Below are 24422 nucleotides of genomic sequence, written 5' to 3'. Positions count from 1 at the left end.
TAAAATGATAATTAGCATTCTTGTCACAACCAAATCATACATTACAGAGTACTGCTAATGTCTAGAAGAAGCCTCATCTCACAGCTTTTGTCTGCAGTGACATGTTATCAAGGCACTTCTTTATTGAAATAAAGAAAGGCTTGTTTAATCTAACCTGACAGGCTGCTACCAGAGTCTTCATCTTCAATATCATCTTCATCATCCTCATCATTTTGGTCATCTCTTAAAGAGTCGTCCGAGTCCTTGCTGCTGTGGATATCAGACTCTCTGACCAAGTCTACAGGTGGACAGGATGAGTTGGTTTTAGAGAGGCTCTTTCCCATGTGTGGCGACTTGAGATCCTTTGTCTTCCTTGGTGTGTGAACAACATCTGATGAGGCAGAAGATTTAAGCAGGGAAGCAGTGCTGCCCGACGCCTCCTTGGTGCCAGTGCTCAAGTTGATGGGCATGGGATAAGGAGGGCTGGTGGCTGCCAGGAGGGGCTTGCTACTGGGGGTGCTGCTCTGGCTGCGAGGCTTAGTGATGAGGGCCAAGGGGGCATCCTGAACTGCATTAGGGTGGTGGTGGTGGTGGATGTGGCTCAGGAAGAGATTGGTGTCATTGCTGCGTGGGAGAGACACTAAATGACTGCTCAACGTATCTGACAAATGTTTATGTGGTGATGATGATAAGGCTGCTGAATTTTTGTGTCTTTTTTATTTATTTTTTTACCAGTTATGGCTCTTAGGTTGCAGAGGGAAAGCCTGCTTCACAGTGTCCTTGGAATGGAAGGGCTTCAAGTACAAAAATGGAAAAGAAAGGGAAACAAAGAAAAAATAGGAAGTAATTACACAAACTGTCACTCACATTACATTGCTGTGGGCTGTGAATGAAGGAATTTAAGGTGTAATAAGAGACAGGGACAATGAAGAGCAGGCTCAAGCCTGTCAACAACTGCAAAGAAAAAAGGCTGCTGTAGAAAATATTTTCAAATTGTTTGGCTTAGTGCCATCGTGTGACTTAAGCTGTCATCTTGTATTTGTTGCTATTGTCACGTTCTGGCAATCAAAAGCCTGCATTTAATGTACCGCCATCATATGAATTAAAACGCTCTTGTTGTAGGTTGCTCCATTTTCCCTCCTTTTCAAAACTCTGACAATAACAGAGTCTGTTAAAAGAGGCCGATTTCTCTCTCTTGATAACAAACATCCCAAAGCATAACAGAGCTAATTGCTTGTCAATTTTGTGAAGTATTCCCAATAGAGCTAAACGCGTTGTCAGTTCTAGTTGTGTAGTGGTCAGACTCACATGCCATATAATAAAAGCCCTGATAATAGTGCATAAGCATTCATTTTGTTTCCCACTGGGAAACAGATTGTTATTTATTTTCGTGACAGAAACAATGATGGACAATGAATAAAAAGAAGAGCTACTTGTATTACAAACGAGGATTAGAAATACATTTGATTAAAGTTGTTTGATTTTTTATATTATTGGTGGAACTCAGCTTTGATGCTGCATAGTGAATAACAAACATAACTCACCTGTTTCAATTTAAAAGTGTTCAAGTGTAACGATCTTCCATCCAGAGTGCTCCCACTGCTCTCCTTCATGCCATCAACAAGCTGCATGTGCTTCAGAGAGGGCATCAAGAACTTGGGTTTATGTCGGGGTTTTTGTGAGGCCAACAGCGTTGGTTTAGGTAAAGAAGAGAGGGAGAGAGGCTTGGGTGAGGAACACAGAGACAGGGGCTTCGAAGGGCTACAGAGAGCAAGAGGTTTGGGAGAGGAGGAGACAGATCTATGGATTGGTGAGGACGAATGAGAGAGGTGCTTTGGTGAGCTGGAGAAGGAGATGGGATTGGGTGAGGACCTGGAGGGCAGAGGGGAAGACTCCCTATGGAACTGTGCAAGGGAACTGTTGTTGGCAGTCAACCCCGTGGTCTGGATGACACTGATGTGCTGCTGGCCTTCATCCTCTGTAGTCCTGGAGCTCTGGAGGAACAACGACATGGACTGTGGCAGGCCAGCAGAATGAGAGGAGGATTGGAAGTGGGAAGAGGAAGTCAAAGGAACAATGTCACGGCGACTGTCTTGAGCTGCATTTCCTTCAGACGAGGAAGGTCTCTTCTTTTTACTCTCAGAAGTATTCTGTGCCAGCCGCTGAGTAGGAGGATGAGGAAAACGGGGAGAAGACAGCATGTCATGTCAGCTTCTACTGAGAGTCTCACAGTGGCAGCTCTGTCAGCTAGCACACACATCCAGTTTGCCACCCACCACCACGGCTGCTTTGGACAATTCAACTAACATTAACTAAACAGAAAACAGTTTCACACAGAAACACTTTCACTTTATGGACACAAAACCTGACATAGTAATTTATTTCATTCATTTCATACCATACTAGCTATATGCTTCCGCTTGCACTACTAGTTATGCTGCTGCTAAGGGATCTCCCATTATACACCGAGTCTCTCTATCCTCCTCTAACTCTGCTTCTATGCACATTCATGTCCCATTAATGCATGTCACTAACTTGACTTTTTCCCCAGAGTCTTTGCGCCTTATCGTCTCACAGGTTCCCACAGATCGTGCTTGGACTTCCTCACTTAACTTAAAGGAAACTTAAAGGAAAATCAATCTCCGTCTTTGTCAAGCTATTTTTTCGGACTATCGAGTGTGTTGCTGATTGTGTAAGCCCAAACACCAGAAGCCAGAATTTTGAGCAAGAGACACTTACCTTAACATTCATTTTCTTTTGACAGTCTTTTTCTGAATCAGACTCCTCACTGTCATTGCTCTGATCATCCTCATCTTCATCATTGTCCTCCTCCTCGTCCATGTCATCAGGATCACTGCTGCTCTCCTCACCATCACTGGAGCTATCTGACAATGATCCTGATTGACTGCCACTCATGCTGGAGGTCTCTAGTGGTCTTTTGTTGAGTTTCTAAATAACAGCAGAAGTCAACATCCTTTAACCAATCAATCGAGACAACAGAACAGCTGAGTGAGTTTTCACGCAGTGTATTCAAGCGCTTGAGCAAATGCAGCGTTAACCTTTTCTCTCACTTTCTGAATGGTCTTCTGGTGCAGTTGCCGCACGTCCTGGTTGCCCTTTTGACTCCGATTACTGCTGGCTTTAGTCTTCTCTGTGTTTCCCTTTGCTTTACTGGTGTTCACAGCAGAGTTCCCAGTAGGGGAAGAAGCACTCCTACCATTCACTGTTCCATTAACACCTACACAAACTGGCATTGTGCATTTCTTTAGATGTATATTCATGAGAACAAGCTAAAGAGTCAAACACATTAGGAGGACAACAAAAATAATAATAATAATAATAATAATAATGATAATAATAATAATAATAAAATGCTAATAATAATAACAAAAGTATTTTAATTTGAAAATCCTGTTTGCAATTACATGTTTATTCATGCAAAAAGACTTTTTGGAATCATTCTGTGTAAAGACATTAGGCAGCAGCTTTTACCTGATGTACGTGACTGCAAGTGAGCGGGACTGTGGTTTTTGAAGGCAGATGCAAAGACAGGGTGCAGACCCATAAGAGGAGGGAAGAAGGCTGTTGCCCCTCTGGTATGTGCTTCAGATGTCCTCCACCAATCTGGAGTGGGGGAAGCGAGATACTGTTCAGTTAGGCATCTAGACATGCAGAGAATCCAATCTGCCAACATGTTAGAAGAACCTCTTTTATCCAACTTGTTAACAGCACTCATCACTCACTTCAAAACAGAGTTTTGCATTTATAACAAGTGCATTCCACTCAGTGCCATTTCAACCCTTTATATTGCACGGTTGAAAATTCAAAGCAGAGATTCACCTCATCTGCTAGACATGGCAGAGCTGCAGCTCAACAGCACTCCTCTGAAACGGTATCTGTTTACTGTGTCATGATGTCAGTCAGAAGCATTCGGTATACAATCACTGATAATTTCTATAGTTACTTTTTTTTTAAGTGTAAATAATACATCTTTCATCTTACATCAAAATCTTGCTCTTTTTATTGGGAAGCCTGAAGAGGATGAGGAAACTAGTGAAAATAACTTTTATTGCTGATGCAGTGAAGTTTCATATTCTAGCTCCCAATTAAAACAAAGGCTGACAACATAAGGTAAACAGAGCTAAAGATACAATACAAGAAGGACTCAAGATAAATTCCATGACAGACTTTACCGCGGAGCAAAATTCCTCCCCAACTCAATTAATGAAATAAGGTAAAACACTGGACTTACCTGGAAATGTACCAAACTGGGAGTGAGCAGCTAACGCAGACAAACCCAGACTCCCTAGGCCTCCAAACTCAGAGCGGCCTGAACTTGATGTGTAGAGCCCAAAAGCTGGATGGCTGATTACAGGAAAACCATTGGCGCTACCAGACATATTCAAATGTTCATCGCCTGTTATCTGGAGCAAATGGGCTGGAGAACAAGGACACAGTTCAAAGAATGCTGAAATCATAATCTGTTGTTTTATGTATTAACAATTAATATTGCTGTCTAGAAAGACATCAGCTGTCTGTGATACCATTAAGGGCCACTTAGGACAGTATTTTATGCTTCAAACAAAGTTGTGGATTCTGCTTGATCTGCTCAAAAATTTCCTCAGCAAATAAGAAACACAGCTGTCCAGAGAGTCTGAGAATCCGTTCATAGTGATAATCATGAATGATTCAGGATCTGGCCCACCCCACTCATATTTAGAAAATAACAAACCAAATAATTAATGGATAACCACTGTTTGATGTACAGGATAATGATAAATGAGAGTGAAAATAAATAAATTAAAGAGAGACGTCAGGCAGAAAAGGACACCTGCTGAAAGAACTCTAAACTAAAGGGCTGATGCTAGGTTAACACTTTCCTGTTACAACAGCTAAGGTGAATATGTACAGCGTTTGTTATCAGTACTCTATCAAACAAATCCTTATTAAAAGATCTAATGCCTCCATTAGAACCCATAGCAGTGTAGAAATTAAGAAAGGAAAGACCAGAGGTTTTATTCTGTGTAAAAGCAAAGCTACCCTACCCGATTTTATGCTGACCCACAATTTTGGTGAAAAAATATTAACGGCATCTGGGCTCTTTTTTTTGTAACATTTATTTGTCTGTAACTGTTCATACATCAAATCAAAACCCCTAAGTGTAATCCTTACTAACTTCAGAGACTAAAAAGCTGCTCCCGTATATTCACAAAAATCTGGAGCAAATTTGGTAAGTGACACTAATACTTGCAAGTTTAGTGAAAGTGGTGCTAGAAACCGCACAAACACACCAGCTTTATTCGTTAAGAGTCTGCTGAAGGTTTTAGCCTTGTGCTGTACCTGTGCTTTTGCTGTTCTGAGTGAAATCTTTCACTGACGTCTTTAAAACAACAAGATCAAGCCTTTTCTCAGAATCCAGTAGGGAACGACTTACTGCATTAAAATCACAAGGAGGGGCTGCATATTTTTTTCTCAGATAAACTCACCTAGTTAAAGTAATTCTGAAGCTTTTAAGAATATGAAAGCTTGAGTGTGATTCAATTCAAAGGGGTGTTACTGTCACTCACTGTGTGATATCTTTCTTCCATTTCCCACAGGGGATAAGAAATCTCTTAAAAGAAATCAATTTACTTGATAGTCATAACAGCGTGACTACAGAGGTGCCAGTGTGCTTTCCGTGTTTAGTGTTCAGTCCAAAATAAATTATCTGGGAAATTTCTGTGCACGTTTGGTGTGGAGATCTGAAAATGAATAATTTATGAGAACGTCTCTGATGTGTTCTTCACCGAGATAACATGACAAAGAAAAACATTACTTTTTAGGGCATTTTATCATGAAGAGGGAAAAAAAAAAATCACAAACTACGGTATGTAAATTTGCACATTATTTTGTGGTCAGGGGTAATCTGACAGCTTATGCATCACTGCTGCTCAATGCATAATGGCTTTGACCACAATTAGTATTCAGAGAAAACAAGAAGATGTCGGCGGCTGCATGCACACTGGGAAGCTGACAGACGTGTCAAATCACACAGGATAAACTGGAGCTAAAGGTTGTCAAAAGACATGAACAAGAGCGTACAAAGCTTTTTAATTGTTGGCATTCATTAATTCAACAGCTTTTCCATTGCTATCAAAAATGTCTGAAACATGTTAAGACTGGGAGAAGGTGTCTTGAGCCCCTGCACATACATTTGCCTTTTCTTCTTTTAAAAGCTATAAAGTGCAGGCTGATTAAGTCACTCGGAGTGGTGCATTCATTAATAGTTTTTGAATTTAAGGCTGTTTTGTGGATGACCGTTATTGCTATTTGCAGCACTGCACAATCAAAAATTAACTTATGTAATATAAATTCAAAAACTGCCCAAAATGTGGACAAATGATAAAACATATTTCCTTGAAATTACATAAAGCATCAAAACTATTAATTCAGAGTCATACGTGGCCACTTGTGTCTTGGGCTTGTTGCACATGTAAGTCCTGCGTGAGTGTGTGTGTGTATACGTACCACAGGTGGTGGGAGGGGAGCTGCCCGCGGGGCTGGGGGCCAAGCTGCTGCACTTTGTGGAGGGTGTCTGGGGTGGAGCAGGGGAGGAGCTGGCTGAAGAGGAGGCCATGTGAGGGCAGGACGGGGCTGCTGATGGGGAGGCCAGCCGCTCTCCAAACTCCATATCTGTCACACACAATCCAGTCAACACTTTGAGATGCAAGAAAAAAGAAGAAGGGAAAGGGGAAAAAAAAAAAAACACTCTCGTGCTACACACCCCACTGAGACTCTGTGACACACATCTGAATTATTGTCACGACAACACTGGAGTATCAGATGACCTTTGTGAGCACAAGATGTTGTCCACTATCGCTACAAATAAGGATGGCTACTAATTCAATAATACTGTTAATAGACATACTATGATGTATGTTAATTAATTAAAATAATCAGTCAAATCAAGCAAAAATGCCTAGCACTGGCTTCTAATCATGTTAAATGTCACAATTTGCTTCTGATCTATGTTTTATAACATTATAAATTAAATCTTGGACAGTTGTTCGGTGAAAAGAAGCAATTGGAAAACATCAGCTTGGCCTCTGGGAAAATACGAAATACGCTTTTTTCACTGTTTCACTGTTTTCTGACATTTTATCAAAGCAACAATATAACAATCCAAACCTTTAGCACATGATTTTGCATTATTAGTTAATATTTCGAAATATATAGTGATACACAATAAAACAAAGCAGAAACAACAGCAAGTCCACACGCACATATACTGTACACAAGATGCCGCTGACAACTCATATCAAAGGCTTCCACAGCTCTTTAATGTAAAATTACTGCCATGCAGTCTGATGATCTTCTAATGAACGAGTGAAGTTAAAGTGAGTGAGTTAAAACGCAACCTTCAGGCTCTTAGGAACACATTTTCATTCATCAACAATCTTAACCTCAAGTCTATGCAGATGAATAAACAGAAGCTGTAATCACAGTCTCAGACCACATGACTCTCAGACCACTATTGTCCTGCCCATCATCCACATGCCACAGGTATTCTGGTACTGGACTCTTTTCATTAGCACCACATTTCCTGGATTTACATTATTTATGCCACTTCACATGCCACTGATCACAAATGCCCAAATCTGAAATCCTCTTTTAGCTTAAACGCACATTTCCAAATCCTGTCTTACATCCTTCCATTGTTATAGTATTGTACATTACACCAACAAGTCCTACATCTCCCTGGTGATTCTTGCCCTGAAGAAGAAAACAGGAGCAGCTGATTAATTTCAGGAGACAAAGCTACCCTCTGAATATCAAGTATCATCCCTCACCAGGAACAGTACTGATGAGACGTAAATGACATGAAAGCTGTGGCCATGCTTCACTGGAAAAGGCCACTGTTTCCTGCAGTCATGCGGGTGGGAGTTTGTACAGAACAAAGAACAAAGGTGCTTTCATATTTATGATGCAACAAAAAAAAAAGAAAGAAAACCCATTTGGTACTATTTTGACCTTGCCATATCACACTTCATCTGTCATTTTAAGGTCCAGTATGCTAATGAAAATCAAAAACCTTATCTGGGTATCAATTATGCATCTGTATAAATAACATTAAATATTCAACACTGGGGCAAATAGTTTGTCAAGGATTTCAAAGTAAAACATGTCACTAATAAATTCTGCACACTCTAAACACTAACACTAAATGATAATGTTAATTTACTTCTACCTCTACAGTAATATGCTGCAGATATGATCTCTTAATTCGACAGTATAATTAAACTGGCATTTCCTATCAATATAAGACGTATGAAATCATCTCTGAGGAACCCTCTCCTTCATAGATATTAAAAACTGATTTACAGTTGACTTTATTTGTTAAATCTAGCACTGCAACCAAATACAAATAAATGAGAAAAAAGCCAAACTGCTGCGGATGGAAACTCCGTTACAAAGCCCACTCTAGAAATTTAAATCGGTTTAGCAAGCAATTAAGACTGAATTTATGGGCAATAAACATAAAACTACAGGAGGCAGCAAGTGCAGTACTCTAGATGTTTTATAAACTGCATATTATTTTAAATTATTTTAATGGATGCATGTACATGGTCTTGAGCTAATGTAAGCATACAGCCAATGCACGGATGCAGCAATATATAAATCCTGTAAATATAAATATGCCACTGAAGATTATTTGCAGAATAAATGAATCTCAATCAAAGTAATGTTTACATATGACTCCCACAAGCATAATGAAGCTTGTCATCTCTGGAAAAAAAAAACAAAAAAAAAACTTAGAAAGTACAAAACGACATCAATCATTTAAATGCAGGTTGCTATCAGATAAAGAAAACTAACCAATAAGACTGTAGTAACTCAAACTTTATGTGATAACAACCCTGCTCCTCCGGTTTCTCCTCAAATGTGACTAAGTGAAAGAATCTTTACATTTCTGTTTTTATGTACAGATATTTCCTTTCAAGGTCAGGGGTAGCAGCATCCCAGCATGCATTAGGACATCAGACAGAAGGTAACGAAAAGTTTGCCAGACCATCACAGGTGTGAGAGCGCATTTTACAATAATCCAATCCGTTTCAGGTAAAAGCTTTGTAATGTAAAATAAAAACTGAAACACCAACGGGAGACACGTGCAAATAAAGGGAAACAAATCAAATTCCAAACAGAACAAGCCCAGGATCAAACACAGGAAGTTCCTGCTGTGAAGAGGCAGTGTTAGCAAACAGCTTAATAGAAAACATGTACATGGTCTCAGAGCTAATATTACAACACCACTGACTTAAACAAAGTGTGCTATTAGTTTTCTCTTAGCTTCTTTCATTTGGCTACTGTTATCTGCCATCTATTTGGATCTTTAAATAAAATGTCAGCACTCTTTTTTGTTTAGTTGATGTAAATGTCAAGCACCTCATATTTTCAAAGCCTTGAGGAAATTGTTCAGTGGTTTATTAACTTAAACAAATAGTTTGACATTTTGGAAAATCTGCTTAACCTCCTTAAGAGAATATTACAACACTGATATCACTGTTTGTTTAGCTCATTAGGAATGCAATGAACATTACTAAAATTATCGATAAATCAACATTATTTTCTCAATTGCTTTAAATGTATTCAATTAATCAACTTAGTTAGTTAGTTAAACTAAAAACTATACAAATTAAACTATACAGTCTGGAGACAGGCCATAACAGCTAGCCTGGCCAAGACATGAGGTTTTTAAATCGAGCTGAGAATGTTTATCCAGTTTAGTTTAGTTTTTTTTAGTTTTAGTCTAGTTTATACTTTGGTAATTATATCTATTAAACAGAAAACATACATATAAATTGTTCATTTGTGAGCTTTATGCTAGGCAGATTTTCTTTGGACAGAGCAAGGCAGGCTGTTTCCCCCTTTTTCCAGTGCTTATGCTAAGCTAAGACAACTGGCTGCCGACAGTCACTTTGCATTTACTGTGAAGAAAATGGTATCAGTTTGTTATCTAAATATCACCAAGAAGAAAAAAATTCAACGTAATTCCAAAACCTTTACACCAAATGCTAAAGTAAATAGAGAAAAACAATGCTGTGGTGAATAAACTAGCATAAATTATAAAGATTTGACAATATCTTATCCTGAAAAGTGATGCATTTTCTGTCTGTGTGTTTACTCTTTCCAGCTGTGTCTTTGTTTGTGATGGAGCTGTGAACATCTCACATAGTGTTGTTATGTTATGGGTGCACATATGCATTTGTTTTTCATTGTGTGTTCCTCCTTGTCCACGTTATCTTCTTGCGCAACAACAGATGGCGGATGCTAACAGTGATAATCCAGTCATCGGCATGGATCAGCAGTATTCGGACTGTAAACACAGACTCTCTTTATGGAAGGTACATGCCGAGACAGAGAGAGGTAAAGCATCAGCGTGTTTTGACACTGTTCTAAGATAGAGAGAAGCATCACTCAGAGGTCCTCTATCTGTTCAGCACCAATCTGTGATGAAAATAACGAGTGTGCAAGAAAAAAAAACATCACAAATATGTCAAGTTCTGACTATAATTGCCATGCACTCCTGGTGGCCTACTAATTAGCAAGCATTACATCACTATGTTAAATACACCTCCTCAGACATTAACATCTTCTTGATTGATTTTATACATGATTGTTCTGACACCAGCTGCAGCCTGTCCATCATCCCACTAAACACAATTAACTCTTTCTGCTACGATGGAAATATAGCAACGACAGACACTGTTTGGCCTCAGTGATTTTTCTGCAGGAAATAAAGTGATATAAAAAGCAGAAAGGCTGAAACCTTCCGAGTGGTTGACAGCAGTGCAGCAAATTAAAAAAGGTCATTCGCTCCCCCACTTTCCGTTGTCTCTGTTGAGGTCACCCAGCAGACCAACTGAAATGAAGTCAATTATTTGTGAAGGTTTTTTCCCTCCCCCATTTGTGTGTACACACTCAAGAAGTGCAAGATGAGAGCTCACTGAGGGGAAGGCTTTTTACAGTCCACTAATGTCGCAGCGGCAAGGTACACAGTTCAGCCATACACCCACAGTTTGGCTGAAATACCATGCTCCTTTGAGTTTCAATCAGTTCTTCACTCTGCCCATGTCTTCTGATGACAAGTTATTGTTCCAGGCCCTGACTCCTACTCTACCTGGAAAGTGATGAAGTGTGCATGCTGACCCATCTGCTAGCTATGGAGGGAAACTTCACACTGTCCTGCATAAGAGGCCAAACCACAGTAACACAAAGCATTACTCATAGGGAATTTTCAAGACTATCTAAAGCCTCCTGTGTCTAATGATGAGAGAACACATAACACCTATCAAGAAAATTTGACAACACATGCATTTAGGTCAGTGGAATGTATTTTTTAATAAGGTGACGCCACACAGTATATTTTTGAAAGCAATAAACAAAGTTGTTGAAGAAGCATCGCTCAGTTTTCCCTACAAGTACATAACTCTGTTCACCTCACAGTGTCAAAGCAACTGCCTACCTAAACTAGTGCAGCGGTAAAAAGAAAAGAAAAGAAAAGAAAGAAAATTAATCAAGACAAATTTTACATGTAAACCTGCAGTGCAGAACTTTTGCCTATAGGTTCAGTCACACTCCTATTTGCTGCAGCCCGCTCTGTCACCAGATTTATCTGTCGGTGACAGGCTTAATTCACAGTGAGTGAACTGGTTTGGTAAAGGCTTGAATGTAACAGATGTTCATTTATATGTAAAAGTGCAGCATTGTGGGTTTAAGCAATTTAGCAAAGACAAGCGCTGAACGCACTCAGGTTCAGGGGTTTCTACAGTATTAACACACTCTCTTTCAATTGTTGGCGTTAAAGTACACTAAGCATGGTCTCGTGAGAGAGGAACTGTGCAAAGTGATTACAAAAAAAAACATGGCATAGCTACACAATCAATACTCTGCATTAAGGGCTAGTTTACCATTCATATCAGGTTTGCTCTCTGCAGCGAAGGCCCTTTTCCACGACCGTGCTGCCAGACAGCTTTCCAGTGGTTGTGCTCATGAGTGCAGACAAGGATGGTTGTCATCAAGGATAGAAATGTTCCAATGAAGCCATGGGATGGAAGATGCAAATAAAAAAAGGTATCTGCTTAGCAACTGCTCAACAACACTGACTATTACTGTTGTCTGGCAGATGTCAGAGCAACATTGGTTACAATGGAAATGCCCTGGGATGCTCTGCAATACAGCAGGAGACCCACTGTTGCTAAATGAAAGCCACAGTAAAGTCTGCCCTAGTGTTACTATACACCTTCAAACACCATCTATTCTCTAAATGTCCTGTCTTGGCCATAGTCTTTACGCATCAGTGAAATCACATCGTTGACCTTCTATGCAAGAACACACACATGCTGCAAGCTCCAAAAAGAGATTCACCTGTGCTCAGGCTGCCGAGATAATAATCCACTTTTGTTCTTGGGAATTACCAGAAAAAAACAAAGCGGAGGCATTCTGTTATCATCTTTCTTCAGGGCACATCCATCTTTTAAGGGGACCGTCGTGCCAAAGAATGAATTTCTGTTTGTATCATCTGCTGCAAACAAGTATTGAATGCTGCCATGAACACAGAGGAAAGGTTGGTAGTTAAGGAGGCAAATGAACTCTGATGAATGATGTTAAGGCTTCAGTTTTACAAATGTTCCAAGAATTGCATTTGTCCTTCACAGTAGTGTTAGCACAGTTTGCAGTTTGCATGAGGATCATTTTCATGAGGAGTGATCTGGGGGTGGGACGTGGCGCCTGGAAACAGGAGTCGCACATGTTCTTCGCAGACTGACATCCATCATGAAAACATTCATACAGCTCTTGCCTACCGCTACCCCATCAGCAGCAAGCGTTAGCCATAAATTGTGTAGTTCAGCCTGCAGTTTTTAATTAGACACATACAGAGAAAAAGAAGGGGGGGGACAAGTAATTTCATGCAATCAGCTGCTATTAATCTCTTGTTGTTGGCTTAGAAAATGCAGGTGGTACAGGGAGAATTGCATCCTCTGCATGACATTTTCAGTATTAATGCATTGCTAAAGCAATGTATTTTCTAAAAAAAAAAAAAGAAAAAAAAAGACACATTTAATGTAATTAAACCATTAATTGAAAAAATGAGATCTATGGCATACCTGTTCATCAGCTAGTTATTAGTATTTACAGTGCCTTCTACACTGTGGAGGTGGAACAGCAAGCCAGCACTTGTTTAAGACAATCACATGAACACCATATTATTATTATCATCATTACACGACCTCCCTCTACACCCTCCTTGTTTACTCCTGGATCATTTCTTCACCATCATTTGCTGAAGGCATCATTATAATGAGTATTCGTTTCTGATAAGGAAAAGTGTGGAAAAGAATACTGCTCAGTGGGGCATTAAATGAGGACACTAAATTTGCGACAATGTGAATTTTTCAGCCAAACTCACCCCCATCACTTGAAAAAAGGTTATAGTGTTTAAAATTAAGTGTTTTTTTAATTAGACATACAGACAGACATACATACATAAATACATGTATTTGAAAGACAAAACCAATAAAGAATGGGCACATACTTTGAAATAAAACAAGATCATGCAAAATGTTTCTTGTATTTGTTAAAATATTTTCTGGCATAAACAAGATGTTGGTGACTAAAAAAGAATGCCGGTTTAACATCGTTTGCATTGCAACTTCGGCTACAGACAAGAAACAACGTGGTAAAGCAGGTGGACTGTGACTTGAAATGTTATATAAATTCAGCAGCTGAATGCCTCAGTTTAATATTATTGGGTTGTAAAAGGTGTGCATTTGCATGTAAACAGGGGGAAACAACTTGAATATAAATCAGGTGCAATCATCTTACAAGAAGCATAGCTATAAACTGAAGAGCAGTGTAAGATGCTGGTGTAAATGTTATTTGTCATTGTGCCTTGCTAAATAAAGGACACCTTCTACCATTCTTGATTCAGCTGTGAGAGAAGACAAAGACATCCTTCTGATGTTATGATTACTGCTTATTGTTAGACAAACAGCAGTGAAATGCAAAATTTGGGGATTACGTGACAGAACAACATTAATGCATAAATCTGCCTGTAATATGTTATCGATCAAGTATCTGTTATAGTTTGTACCCTGGAAGGTGGTGTGTTGCAGACTGATAATGTGGCTGTGCTGGAGACAGTGAGGATGAAAATTAAAAGGTTCGGTCAATCTTTCAGGTTTGACACCACAATGTCAATAACTTCCTCATGCTTTAGGAGATCAAAGAAACAGCATTTATGTGCAGGAAACCACGGGGCCTGACGGGGCTGTTAACCCATTTTTTTCCCCCACTGTCAATGTTCAAGACAAAAAAATAAAAGGTGGGATCAAGGTAAACATCACTATCACAGCTTCTTTCATTCCCTCTCTCCCAATCTCTAAAGAGCACAGCATAAATCACATGGCAACCGTAATGGGAAGTGGGACTGCAGTGTGCCAAATGAAGCAATAAAACAGATCCCGAGTGTCCCTTTCAAAGCATTAGTCACACAGCGTCCATATGTCCACTGCTTTATTGAAGCAGACGATGCTGGTTACATTCAAACAAACACCTGTGCACACACCAAATGTCCAAAATGAAGGTCAGCATCATAGAAAAAAGTGAGATAATCAGGAATTTTAACCTCATTATTTGGCACTGTGTCCTTACAGCTAGATAATGTCAGGCTGCCGAAATGAGAACACAGTTTTCAATAGCTCAGCTCTTGCATCAGCCTTGTAATGGAGAGACATGAGGACTGACACATCGCATCTCTACACCAGTCACTTTGATGTGGAGAACCACAGGACTCTCCAGTCCTGTAACAAATTCTTGGAACACAAAGAAACAAGAAGGGCTCTCAACACTCACACGAAGGAGCAAGCATGATTAAGACCACAGGGATTAACACGACACACTGATAAAAGCATGAAAAAAGCATGGGCAATACGCTGATATTATACAGATATTATGACATTAGACTAGGTATCGTCTTAGATTTTGGATATGTTATGGCATAACTTTTGTCTTTTCCTGGTTTTAAATGCTGCATTACAGTAAAGTGATGTCATTTTACAGACTGTTCTGGCTGTTCTAATATTTATCTTGATCCTCTTAGTCATCATATCCACATTACTGATGATTATTTATCGAAGATCTCACTGTGTTAATATTGTGTGAAAGTACCAACAACAGTCCCAACAATTTTGTTGCAATACTGTTAATGAGACATTTAGTTAAATATGTTGATATTTGATTTTATCCTTATCGCACAGTATTATAAAACCCTCCAACTTTGACAGTATGATTGTATGTTGGCTATAATCTGGCAATATGATACATATCACAATACAATCCGAGTCAAGTTTTTTCTTGGTTGACGCCTATACCTATTAAAAAACATGAACTATGAATTGAAAAGCAATGCAAATTTTCTGAGAGTTGATACAGTTTCCCAAAATAAAATATGATGATAGTCAGGTATATAGATATTTTCTTACACCTCTATGTGACACATTGTTCAGACTTGAGTGAGAACTGAAAATGAAAATACAGCCACACTCTCCTTTTACTCGCTGAAGTTTTGCAAGTGCTGAGCTGTCTGTTGCTGAGCTTCGCCCACAGTATCTAAGACAAACACGTCACGCTGTCAGCCAGCTTAGGCCTAAGAACCAGTGACAACAAAGAGAGAAGTCTCAACACACACACCCAACACTCCCCTTTATGCAGCACAACACACACAAAGCTGATATTCAGTTTTATGTTGCATGCCAATCAAACCCTTGTAATATCATTAGCAGTGTACGTGGCAGGGAAAACACATAAAAAGGCAACACGTACAGCTTATAGCAAAAAAAGGGAAAATGAACTGAACAAATTTGAAATGGTGTACGTACTAGGTTACACCTGTAGACAAGCTGTCACTGGCTGACAGGTTTTCCAGGCAGCCATTTGAAAGCCATTCACTGTGAAAAGGAAACAATTACCTCCTCAAAGTGCACAATGAAACAAAGTTGGCCACACAGCCGCACTTGTCAGTTCATTTGTTAAGTCTGGATATTAAATTCAGTGCATTAGCTGACAAAAAGGAAGTACTTCAGATGACACAAAGAATTCACCTTGGGAACCGATGGTGTGCAGATTTTAGAAATTATTTTAATGATACAAACAGTGTGGTTTTCAAGAGAGTTCATAGATGCGTTCCTGATTTCACAGTTCACAACAGAGTTTTTAAACATCAAAAGTGAGCAGAGAAAGAATATTCTGGGATTTGGAATGGGGGAGGGAATGGGGGAGGTTCTACTATCTGGTACAGTGGCAAAAATGAGGAGGTGTATCTTGAAAGACATCAACTATTTCAGAGCACATTAACCAGTGAAATATGGAATCCAACAGATCAGGAGATAATAGAGTCTTGTGAAATGTCACCAGCACCAGGGGCAAAACAAGATACAACTTGCCTTAAATGACACAGGTCTGAGGAACCTGATTTAAAAAAATGCACACTTGTGCAAAAAGCAAAAAAAAACAACCATAAAACAAAGTGTATTTCTTTTCTTGAACCAGTTTCTAAAAAAAAACGTCACTTTGGCCTTATTTGTACTGTGGATTACATTTTTGTATTTTGACATCTAATTAATGTACAGATGACCACACTATTGTACACTGAAATACAAAGCCAGAATTGTTTCTCATAAGCGATATGCATGCTCACAAGTTTTAACATAGGGGAGCCAGGTTTCCTCAAATGAGATCAGAACTACACTAAAAACAATATTAAGAGTGGAGGATGGTTGTAAAATGCAATAACATAATTTCTACTCGCTTGGTTAAAGACATCTGCAGACTGCCAGAGGAAAGCAGACTGTTAGCTTTACTGTTTTAAATCGGTTGCACTTAGAGAGATGAATGAGCACGTAATTTGAATTTCTTCACTGAGTGTTATGTGCTATGCACAGGGTAGATAACTATGTACAATATTTCTGTGATTAATAAATCTGACAGTGAGTTCCTCAATAGGTTAGTTGTTGAACCATGAGAAAAACCAGCCTCACAGTAGCTTTGTCAGTTACTAAGACAACAGAAAATGAAGAATTGCTCAAATTTAGCTCATTGAAAAGTGGCTGCCACTTTCACTTTTCAACAAGCATACAGCAAATAGAAACCACTAAGGCAGTGCGATTGCTTCCCCATGATAAAGTGCTGCATTTCCTGTCATAGCAACGTTATCTCAGCACGCAAACAGAAAAGCAGAACAATCACGGAAAATCAGTGTGTCATGTACCATGCACTCAGATTGACGATAGTAACAGTTTAAATAATTACATGAATTATGAAATTTGAGTAAAGCCTAACGAATGATTTTTTTATGATTTAGACTGTTTATTTATTTCAATTCTGCATACTGATATACAGTACAATTTGAGTGTGATGTACATAAAAAAAATATATATTTACATGCACACGTGCACTTCTCTCCATAATGCTCTGCTTCTGTGTGTCACCTTCAAAATAATACCCTGTTATCTGTGCAAATGCTTCACAAGAGCCACAGACTGAACAATTTGGCACACAGTCCCTGTTGTCATTCTGCTTTTGCTAGTCATTAAATCAAAGGTTATCAGGGTGACAAAGGCAAATATATAACAGTTGTGCCATCCAGAGTTCTTTGTTGTCAGCACCAGGATGTTACTGTGGACTGTGTAATAGGCGAAGGTAATAAAATTAAATAGGGCATTTCATTATTTCAAATATACTAATTCTTATGGGATAAAACACAAGACAATGTGTTTTGTGATGAGAAAGAAGAAGAAGAAAAAAAGAGTTTTATTGTAGCAGTGCTCAAAAACACCTGAAATTCATTGGAGATTTAATACTAAGCGCACGGTGCATGCAGCTGTGGCTTCAGTGGATGTGGGGAAGTCACTTGGGATACTCCACTGACTATTTTTATTTCGATTAGTGTGTGAGGGAAAATAACTTATTTCCTGTCTGCCTCTGAGGCGTCTTCACAAAAAGAGCTTCTTCTTCTCTGTTGCTAAATGAATATTTCCATCACCTGCTAGACACTCTAAAGCTACATGTGGTGCTAATAATGACTACATGGTACTGAACACCACTGACCACTTCAAGTAATCATGACAATATGAGGACACTTTTTATTTATATGAGAAATGTTACTGTGTCAGAGACCACTGTGGCTACAGTTTAGGTTGATTTGCAATACAACAAAGATTTTTATTTCAGGACTATTGCTGTTTCTACTTCGTAAGATTCAAATTCAGAATAGCCATATTTTGTGATTTTGAAATGCATCATTGCAATACTGCTGACAGAGTTGGCTTTAAATCAGTGGTGGGAACATGCAAAAAAGCAGCATGCAAGCCAAACCAAAACCACAAGGTGGTACTGACTGAGTAAAGGGAGCCAATGGCACACATTCCCATATTTCAACCCAAACGAGGCAAACACAGGTAGCAAACATAGCTCCTGCAATGACTGAGGATACAGAGCGGCCCTTTAGGAAGTGTCATGTAATACTTGATTGTTGGGGCCTAATAAAGAGCTTAATAAATCTAGAAGATATCAACTGTTCCAAGGAGCTGAGGAAGTTTTAGTGCATTTTGACCACAGAACTCAGTTCCAGTTGTATTTTGCAGGCCACAGTTCCTGCCCCCAAAAGTCCCTGCTTTTAAGCAAGTGTTTCTTTTCTGAAAAGGACAGGACCTAGAAGTTGAACTGAAAAGACAAAAAACACAAAACAAAAACTGTGAACATCATCACTATCACAATTAGGACTAGGGAAGGGGATTTTTTTCCATTTTGAAAAGTCTGTAGTTGTGGTTGTGTAGTAAAGCAGAAAAATAACTGGAAAAAAACACTAAGCAGATTTATGGCTACTTCAGAGGAAGCTGTCTAACCTTTCAGCTTTTTTCATTCTCAGTTGTTAACTCCACACATCTGCTGCCCAACATATATGCAAACACAATTTATTTTATTTATTTTAATGTCTGCCATAAGGCAGCTAATTTTAAATTTGTCAGTCTAATTTATTTAATTGTTATTCCTCTTCCACAGACATGAATGTAAAAAAGGGGGCTTTTAGTTTCTCAGGCTATCCAGTCGAATCATCTTGATCGAAGAAGAGATCAAGATGTGCACCGGTAGGATATCAACGACAACACAGCTGTTCTTAAAAAAGAAAAAAAAAAAAAGAAAAACACAATCCCTGCGGCCTCCATACACCAAAAGAGCTGATGAAACAGAGAGGTGCAGAAATTTTTGACAGATCAGTAAAACCATACATATGTGGTTCCAGATATGCCCACTTTCCTTGTAAGCCTGGCAACAGAATGCCACGACCATCTGTGTTACAAAAAGTAGCAGTTGCCGAAAGTTGATGAAATTACAACAGACTGCAGACACAGCAGCTGCATGGATGGGTGTTATTGAAACCTCAATCCAAAATCAGCAGAGATTATCATCAGTCAGAGATATCAGTTCGCTGTCATATCTTGCTGAAACATTTCACCATGTTACTGTAACCTGAGGGGTAACCAAAAGCCACTGAATTTATCTGTCAAGCACTTTTAAATTGTCTAGAGCACTGCCTTCAGGACAGTATGAGATCAGTCAGATGCAGGCCAAATTGGTATGATGTACATGGACTTACACTTAAGTAAGTTAGCACCTGTAACCAGCATCTGTCTTCGTTAATACTGTCAGAGCAGGGCGGCAGTAAGTGAAACAGAAAATCTTGCATACACACAGAGAGAGCCTTACTAATGGAAAAAACTTCACCAAATCCCCGTTAGTGAAACTCGACAAGCACTGCCCTCTGAAAGCTGTGCGCAGCCAGGCCTGAAAGGAAGGAGGAAAGGTTCATGGCACGGCAGCACGGCACAATCTCCACAATCTCCATCTCAGTCTCAAGTTCTTCCACACCAAACTCATCCAGCCATGTCTTTATGAACTTTGCTTTGTGCACTAGGCCACAGCCATGCTGGAATAACAAAGGGCCTTACCCAAACTGTTGCCACAAAGCATAGCATTGTCCAAAATGTCTTGCTATACTGAAGCATTAAGATTTCACTTCACTGGAAGTAAGGGGCCTAACCCCTGAAAAACAGCCCCATAAGGAGGTGTTCCTTGATACTTGGTGTGTTTAAATAGAGAGAAGAGCACAGAAGTAAGAGTCTAACGGCCAAAGGAAACTGACCGGCCAACATTTATAATGATGGCTAATATGTAACAGCTTTTTATCTCCCAATGTGTAAGGAATATCATTGACCTAACTGACAGAGCAGTAACCCCCAAAATTCATACGGATATTTAGATTTAAAGTTAATTAAACATTAATGCAAATTGGATAGATATATATCTAAGATAATATAAAAACACTTTTCTTCATATAATATACATAATAATAATAAATTTGAATGAATCAAGATTGATATGTAGAAATCAATTCAGCAATTCAATGTTACGAATAATAAGAATCTGTGGTAAGGAGACAACACATTTCTGAAAGATGGCACTCAAATCCAGACGTTTCCTCTTGAATATTTAGGCTACGTGAATACAATATTCATTTTAGTGTCGGAGGGCAGTCAATGCATAACAATGAGATCTGCTAATGAAATCAACCATCAAGCTGAAATGCATTCATATTAAACTGGGGTCTCAATGTCATTTGTTTTTTGCATCGTTTATTCTTTTACCTCATTTTCCCCAGGTTCATTCAATCTTTTATTCTGACTTAGATTTGTTTACAGCCAGGCATAATGACTGCACAGTTTTATTCTGTGTGCCTATGTTATCTGTGTAATGAGAAGAGTCATTACCAAATTAATATTATTTGCATAAACATTTTCACCTTAGTAAATTATTTATTTTGAGTCAAGCGATGTTAAACACAACCACTTGCCAAACTGAAGTCATGCGATATATCTGTGTATACTCCTGAGGAATCTCTTCCATAAACAGTGCTGTTTAGAACTCAAATCAATTACAATAATTCTGTAACATTGTGAAAGAAATGGAGCAAAACGGCTGCCAGTACAGAAACTTGCTTGTTCTCTAACAAGAATTTGCTTCCTCATTACGCACTAACAACCACTTTCATTATTACACATACGATCTCTTCCTAAAACAAAACTGACATTTAGATCCTTCTCCACCAGCCTAGTAAACAATGGAAGTGACATAATTGGTCATGTGCTGTGGGGATCTCTTTGAGCAGCAGAAGGTCACCACCCGCCAGCAAAGCTGATATAGAAAATGGCGTTGATGCTCCCGAGCTGCCATTTTTCTTCCCTGACAAAGACTCCATCTGCCACCAAGCCATCTGAAGCCTCGAGTCAGAATATCAATGATTTTAAACCATTCTACAAGGCAGCGTTCACCTTGGTGTCACCTCTACGCCCGTCTGAGTGCTGACACCTCAGATCCTCGCTGCGAAGGTCCTGTGGACTGCCAACAAAACTCTCATCCAGCTAAGTGCTGCTTAAGAATGGTAAGCATTTTACTAGGAGTTATAATAAAAGCAACAATTTCAACATTTTGAGAGCAACCATTTGCAATGTAGTTTACTCTTAAAAGGAAAAAAAACAATGAAATCAGCAGCAAAATAAAGCTAAATAAAAAGATGATACTGGAAGCTTTTTTTCCCCGGAGACACTGCAAGATCTTTTTCTTGTTTTGCATAGTGTTGCCGTGAAAAATCCCTGTTGTACAGTGAAGACTTAATGGCAACAGTAAAGAAGGAACAGGAGGCAGCTGGGCATGACCACCCAAGAAAATTCAGCTTTCCTTAATGTCATCTGCACACCTCAAAGACACACTTGCAGCCCTTCAGTCTTCCAACAAGCTCTACTGGGGCGTCTGCCTGACCTCTCACCCCAAGAAGGAAGCATATATAATTAATTCCACTTTACCGACAACAAACTAACCTCTGTGGCTGCAGCTGCCTAGAAATCAACTCTGCTACCTTGCCTTCCTCCCTGTGGTCTCATCCATGTTGAGCAGACACAAGTTTCTCCACATGAATCCATACTGCTGCCGCGAGTGTGTTCCTGTTATAAATGTTAGATTACTCCCTTCAAACTAGCAGGCTATACCTCAACAGAGAAACCCTGACAACAGTGAGTGGATCTGAGCATCTCCATCATTCCACTGGGAAACTACAGTTTTTATTGCCAACTAAAGGGGTCTTTAGAGTCAACACATATCCTCTAAACATGAACACTTTCAACTGCCCAACAATCCATAAAACCATGGAGAAAACTCCATTTGGCCCTTTGGTTGAGCACTCTCATTCCAATCAACAGAACAAAAACTATATATATATATATATATATATATATATATATATATATATATATATATTTCAACAGGTGGCCCGCAGCCTGCTGCAATTCAGAAGGAGCCATTTATGCAGCAACTTCTGTTTTTTTTCTTTTGCTCTCTTTTCATTCCATTTTCAGGCAACATTTCCTTTTAAGTTACTTTAGTATTGTTTTATAAAAGTACGTGCAGAATAAAGTTCTTGATTCTGTTCTGGTCATGTGTCCTGACCAGTAAAATCAGATGAGGTGGGATATAACGTAACCACAGAAACACGTTAAGCATATGTTGCTGTGCTTAGACGCTGAATATGACTCTGTATTCACTAAACATCATGATAAGAGTGAGTATCAATGCACTATCCATACAGCTAATACATCTCTAAGTTATTAGCCACACGGTTCCCCTGTCATTTAACTTTTCCTTCCTGTATGTATGTTAGTCCCTGTCTAGGGAGGAAAAAAAGAGCAGAAAGAAGAGTGGGCTCTGATATCACATCATATTACTACAGCCTAATCTGTAAAGGTGCTATTAGCTGAAGCACATCAATATTTAAAAAATTTTATTTATGCAGCGCAAAATCACAATTAAGTTTTCTCATGACACTTCATAAAGAGGCAGGTCTGGATCACACATATGGAATTTAAAGAGACCCAACATTCCTCCATGAGGAAGCACCTGGTGAGGGCAACAGACTGTTGAAGTCCAACATCCTTCTCCCAAAACACACAAACTGATGATGCATATAAAACATAGCACTCAACAGTCCATAATGCCCCACGCCCTCCAAATTTAAGACTACCAACTGTTCTGATACCAGTATTACCACTTGTGTTACCAAATGAATACTGAGTATCATCCTTATTAGATATGTAAACTATCTTTACTCACTACTATTCATATAAAATTCCATTGTATTATGATGATATGTTTACTTGATATTTTTTAGTGTAAGAGAACATTGTCCTGCTTCTCTTTGTCTCCCTTCACAATTTCTCAGAAAACAGCCATGTCTTCTTTGTTTGGAGCCAGACATGCCCTTTGTGTCCTTTGTATCTCCATTGTGCTAAAGTGGTATAGAAATGAATGCCAGCACCGCCCGGCTTTTACTACAACGCAGCTGCAGGGACATGATGCTCACTGAAGTGCTGATATAAAATTTCTTTTTGCTCAATTAAAGTTAGTCTGAGTCTGTCTATATGTGTGTTTCCTGGATCAATTTCAAACATTGCTGGGGATGGTGGGACTATAGCTCAGACAAATCACAGAACCACTGGAGAAATCAGGTAGGATACCTGGGCAACACAACACATTTCAACTGCCTGTTAAGAAAAAGTAAACTTTCATCAAACTCAGTCAAACTACAGGAGGCAAAACAGGGCTGGTAAACAGGAAATGTGTGGCTTAAACAAAAAAAAAAAAATCAGAGGCAGAGATTGCTGCACAGATGCATGATGTACACTGGCACAAAAATATGAACATAATAATCTCAACTTTTAAACAACACTGCTTACTACATCATTATAAATAAAGATCTGCTCTTAGCACATTCATTTATAAAATATGTTTAATGACTCACAGCCATATCAAGAATGTGAAGCTACCGTACAGCAACCACTGTGTCAGCTTATGGCAAACAAAAGAAGGCTGGCTATAAGTTGCCAACATGGAAGCAGTTGCAGAAACTTATTGTTGGGCCCTGTAGGTAAACTGAAGGTTACTCGTAACTGCTATAATAAATCCTCGAGGGCCTCACACAGATGAAAGGGAGAGTGCTCAGGTTTAGAGATGATGGAATTCCTGTGGCGAGGCTCATTTGGTCATTGCCATCTCAACTCAGCTTGTCTACAGCGCTACAGATGACCTGTCTCTTTCCAGGGTCAGTCACATAAACAGTAGGAGACCTTCTCTCTGGATCAGGAGGTGGCCATGTACATGTCATGACCTTTTATGAAGGAAAGCTGAAAAATGCTGAAATTATGCCATGAAATTTAAGCGTGCAGCTCTACTTACCTTTTACCAAATGCTGAAAGATTTGGGAAGCACGCAAAGGGGCCAGAGTATTAAACAAACGAGAG

At 39.2% G+C, this 24422-nt stretch overlaps 1 protein-coding gene across 2 annotated transcripts in view; it reads right to left on the bottom strand.

Annotated features, from left to right (window-relative positions):
- The window catches only part of LOC124066738 (bromodomain adjacent to zinc finger domain protein 2B-like), a 47940-nt gene that overhangs the window by 16255 nt on the left and 7263 nt on the right, over positions 1 to 24422 (bottom strand). For both annotated transcript variants that reach the window (XM_046403465.1, XM_046403466.1), the window contains exons 3-10: positions 6487 to 6651; positions 4232 to 4417; positions 3472 to 3603; positions 3039 to 3226; positions 2719 to 2928; positions 1524 to 2141; positions 712 to 773; positions 155 to 603 (exon numbers count right to left, since the gene is read on the bottom strand). In XM_046403465.1, coding sequence (XP_046259421.1) covers positions 155 to 603; positions 712 to 773; positions 1524 to 2141; positions 2719 to 2928; positions 3039 to 3226; positions 3472 to 3603; positions 4232 to 4417; positions 6487 to 6649 — 2008 coding nt within the window. In that variant the 5' untranslated portion in view covers positions 6650 to 6651. The remainder of the gene's footprint in view (positions 1 to 154; positions 604 to 711; positions 774 to 1523; positions 2142 to 2718; positions 2929 to 3038; positions 3227 to 3471; positions 3604 to 4231; positions 4418 to 6486; positions 6652 to 24422) is intronic.

The sequence above is a fragment of the Scatophagus argus genome, chromosome 11 (assembly GCF_020382885.2).
Source record: "Scatophagus argus isolate fScaArg1 chromosome 11, fScaArg1.pri, whole genome shotgun sequence".
Lineage (NCBI taxonomy): Eukaryota > Metazoa > Chordata > Actinopteri > Scatophagidae > Scatophagus > Scatophagus argus.
Note: the sequence above shows the minus strand (reverse complement) of the source record. Positions and strands in the feature narration are given on the sequence as shown.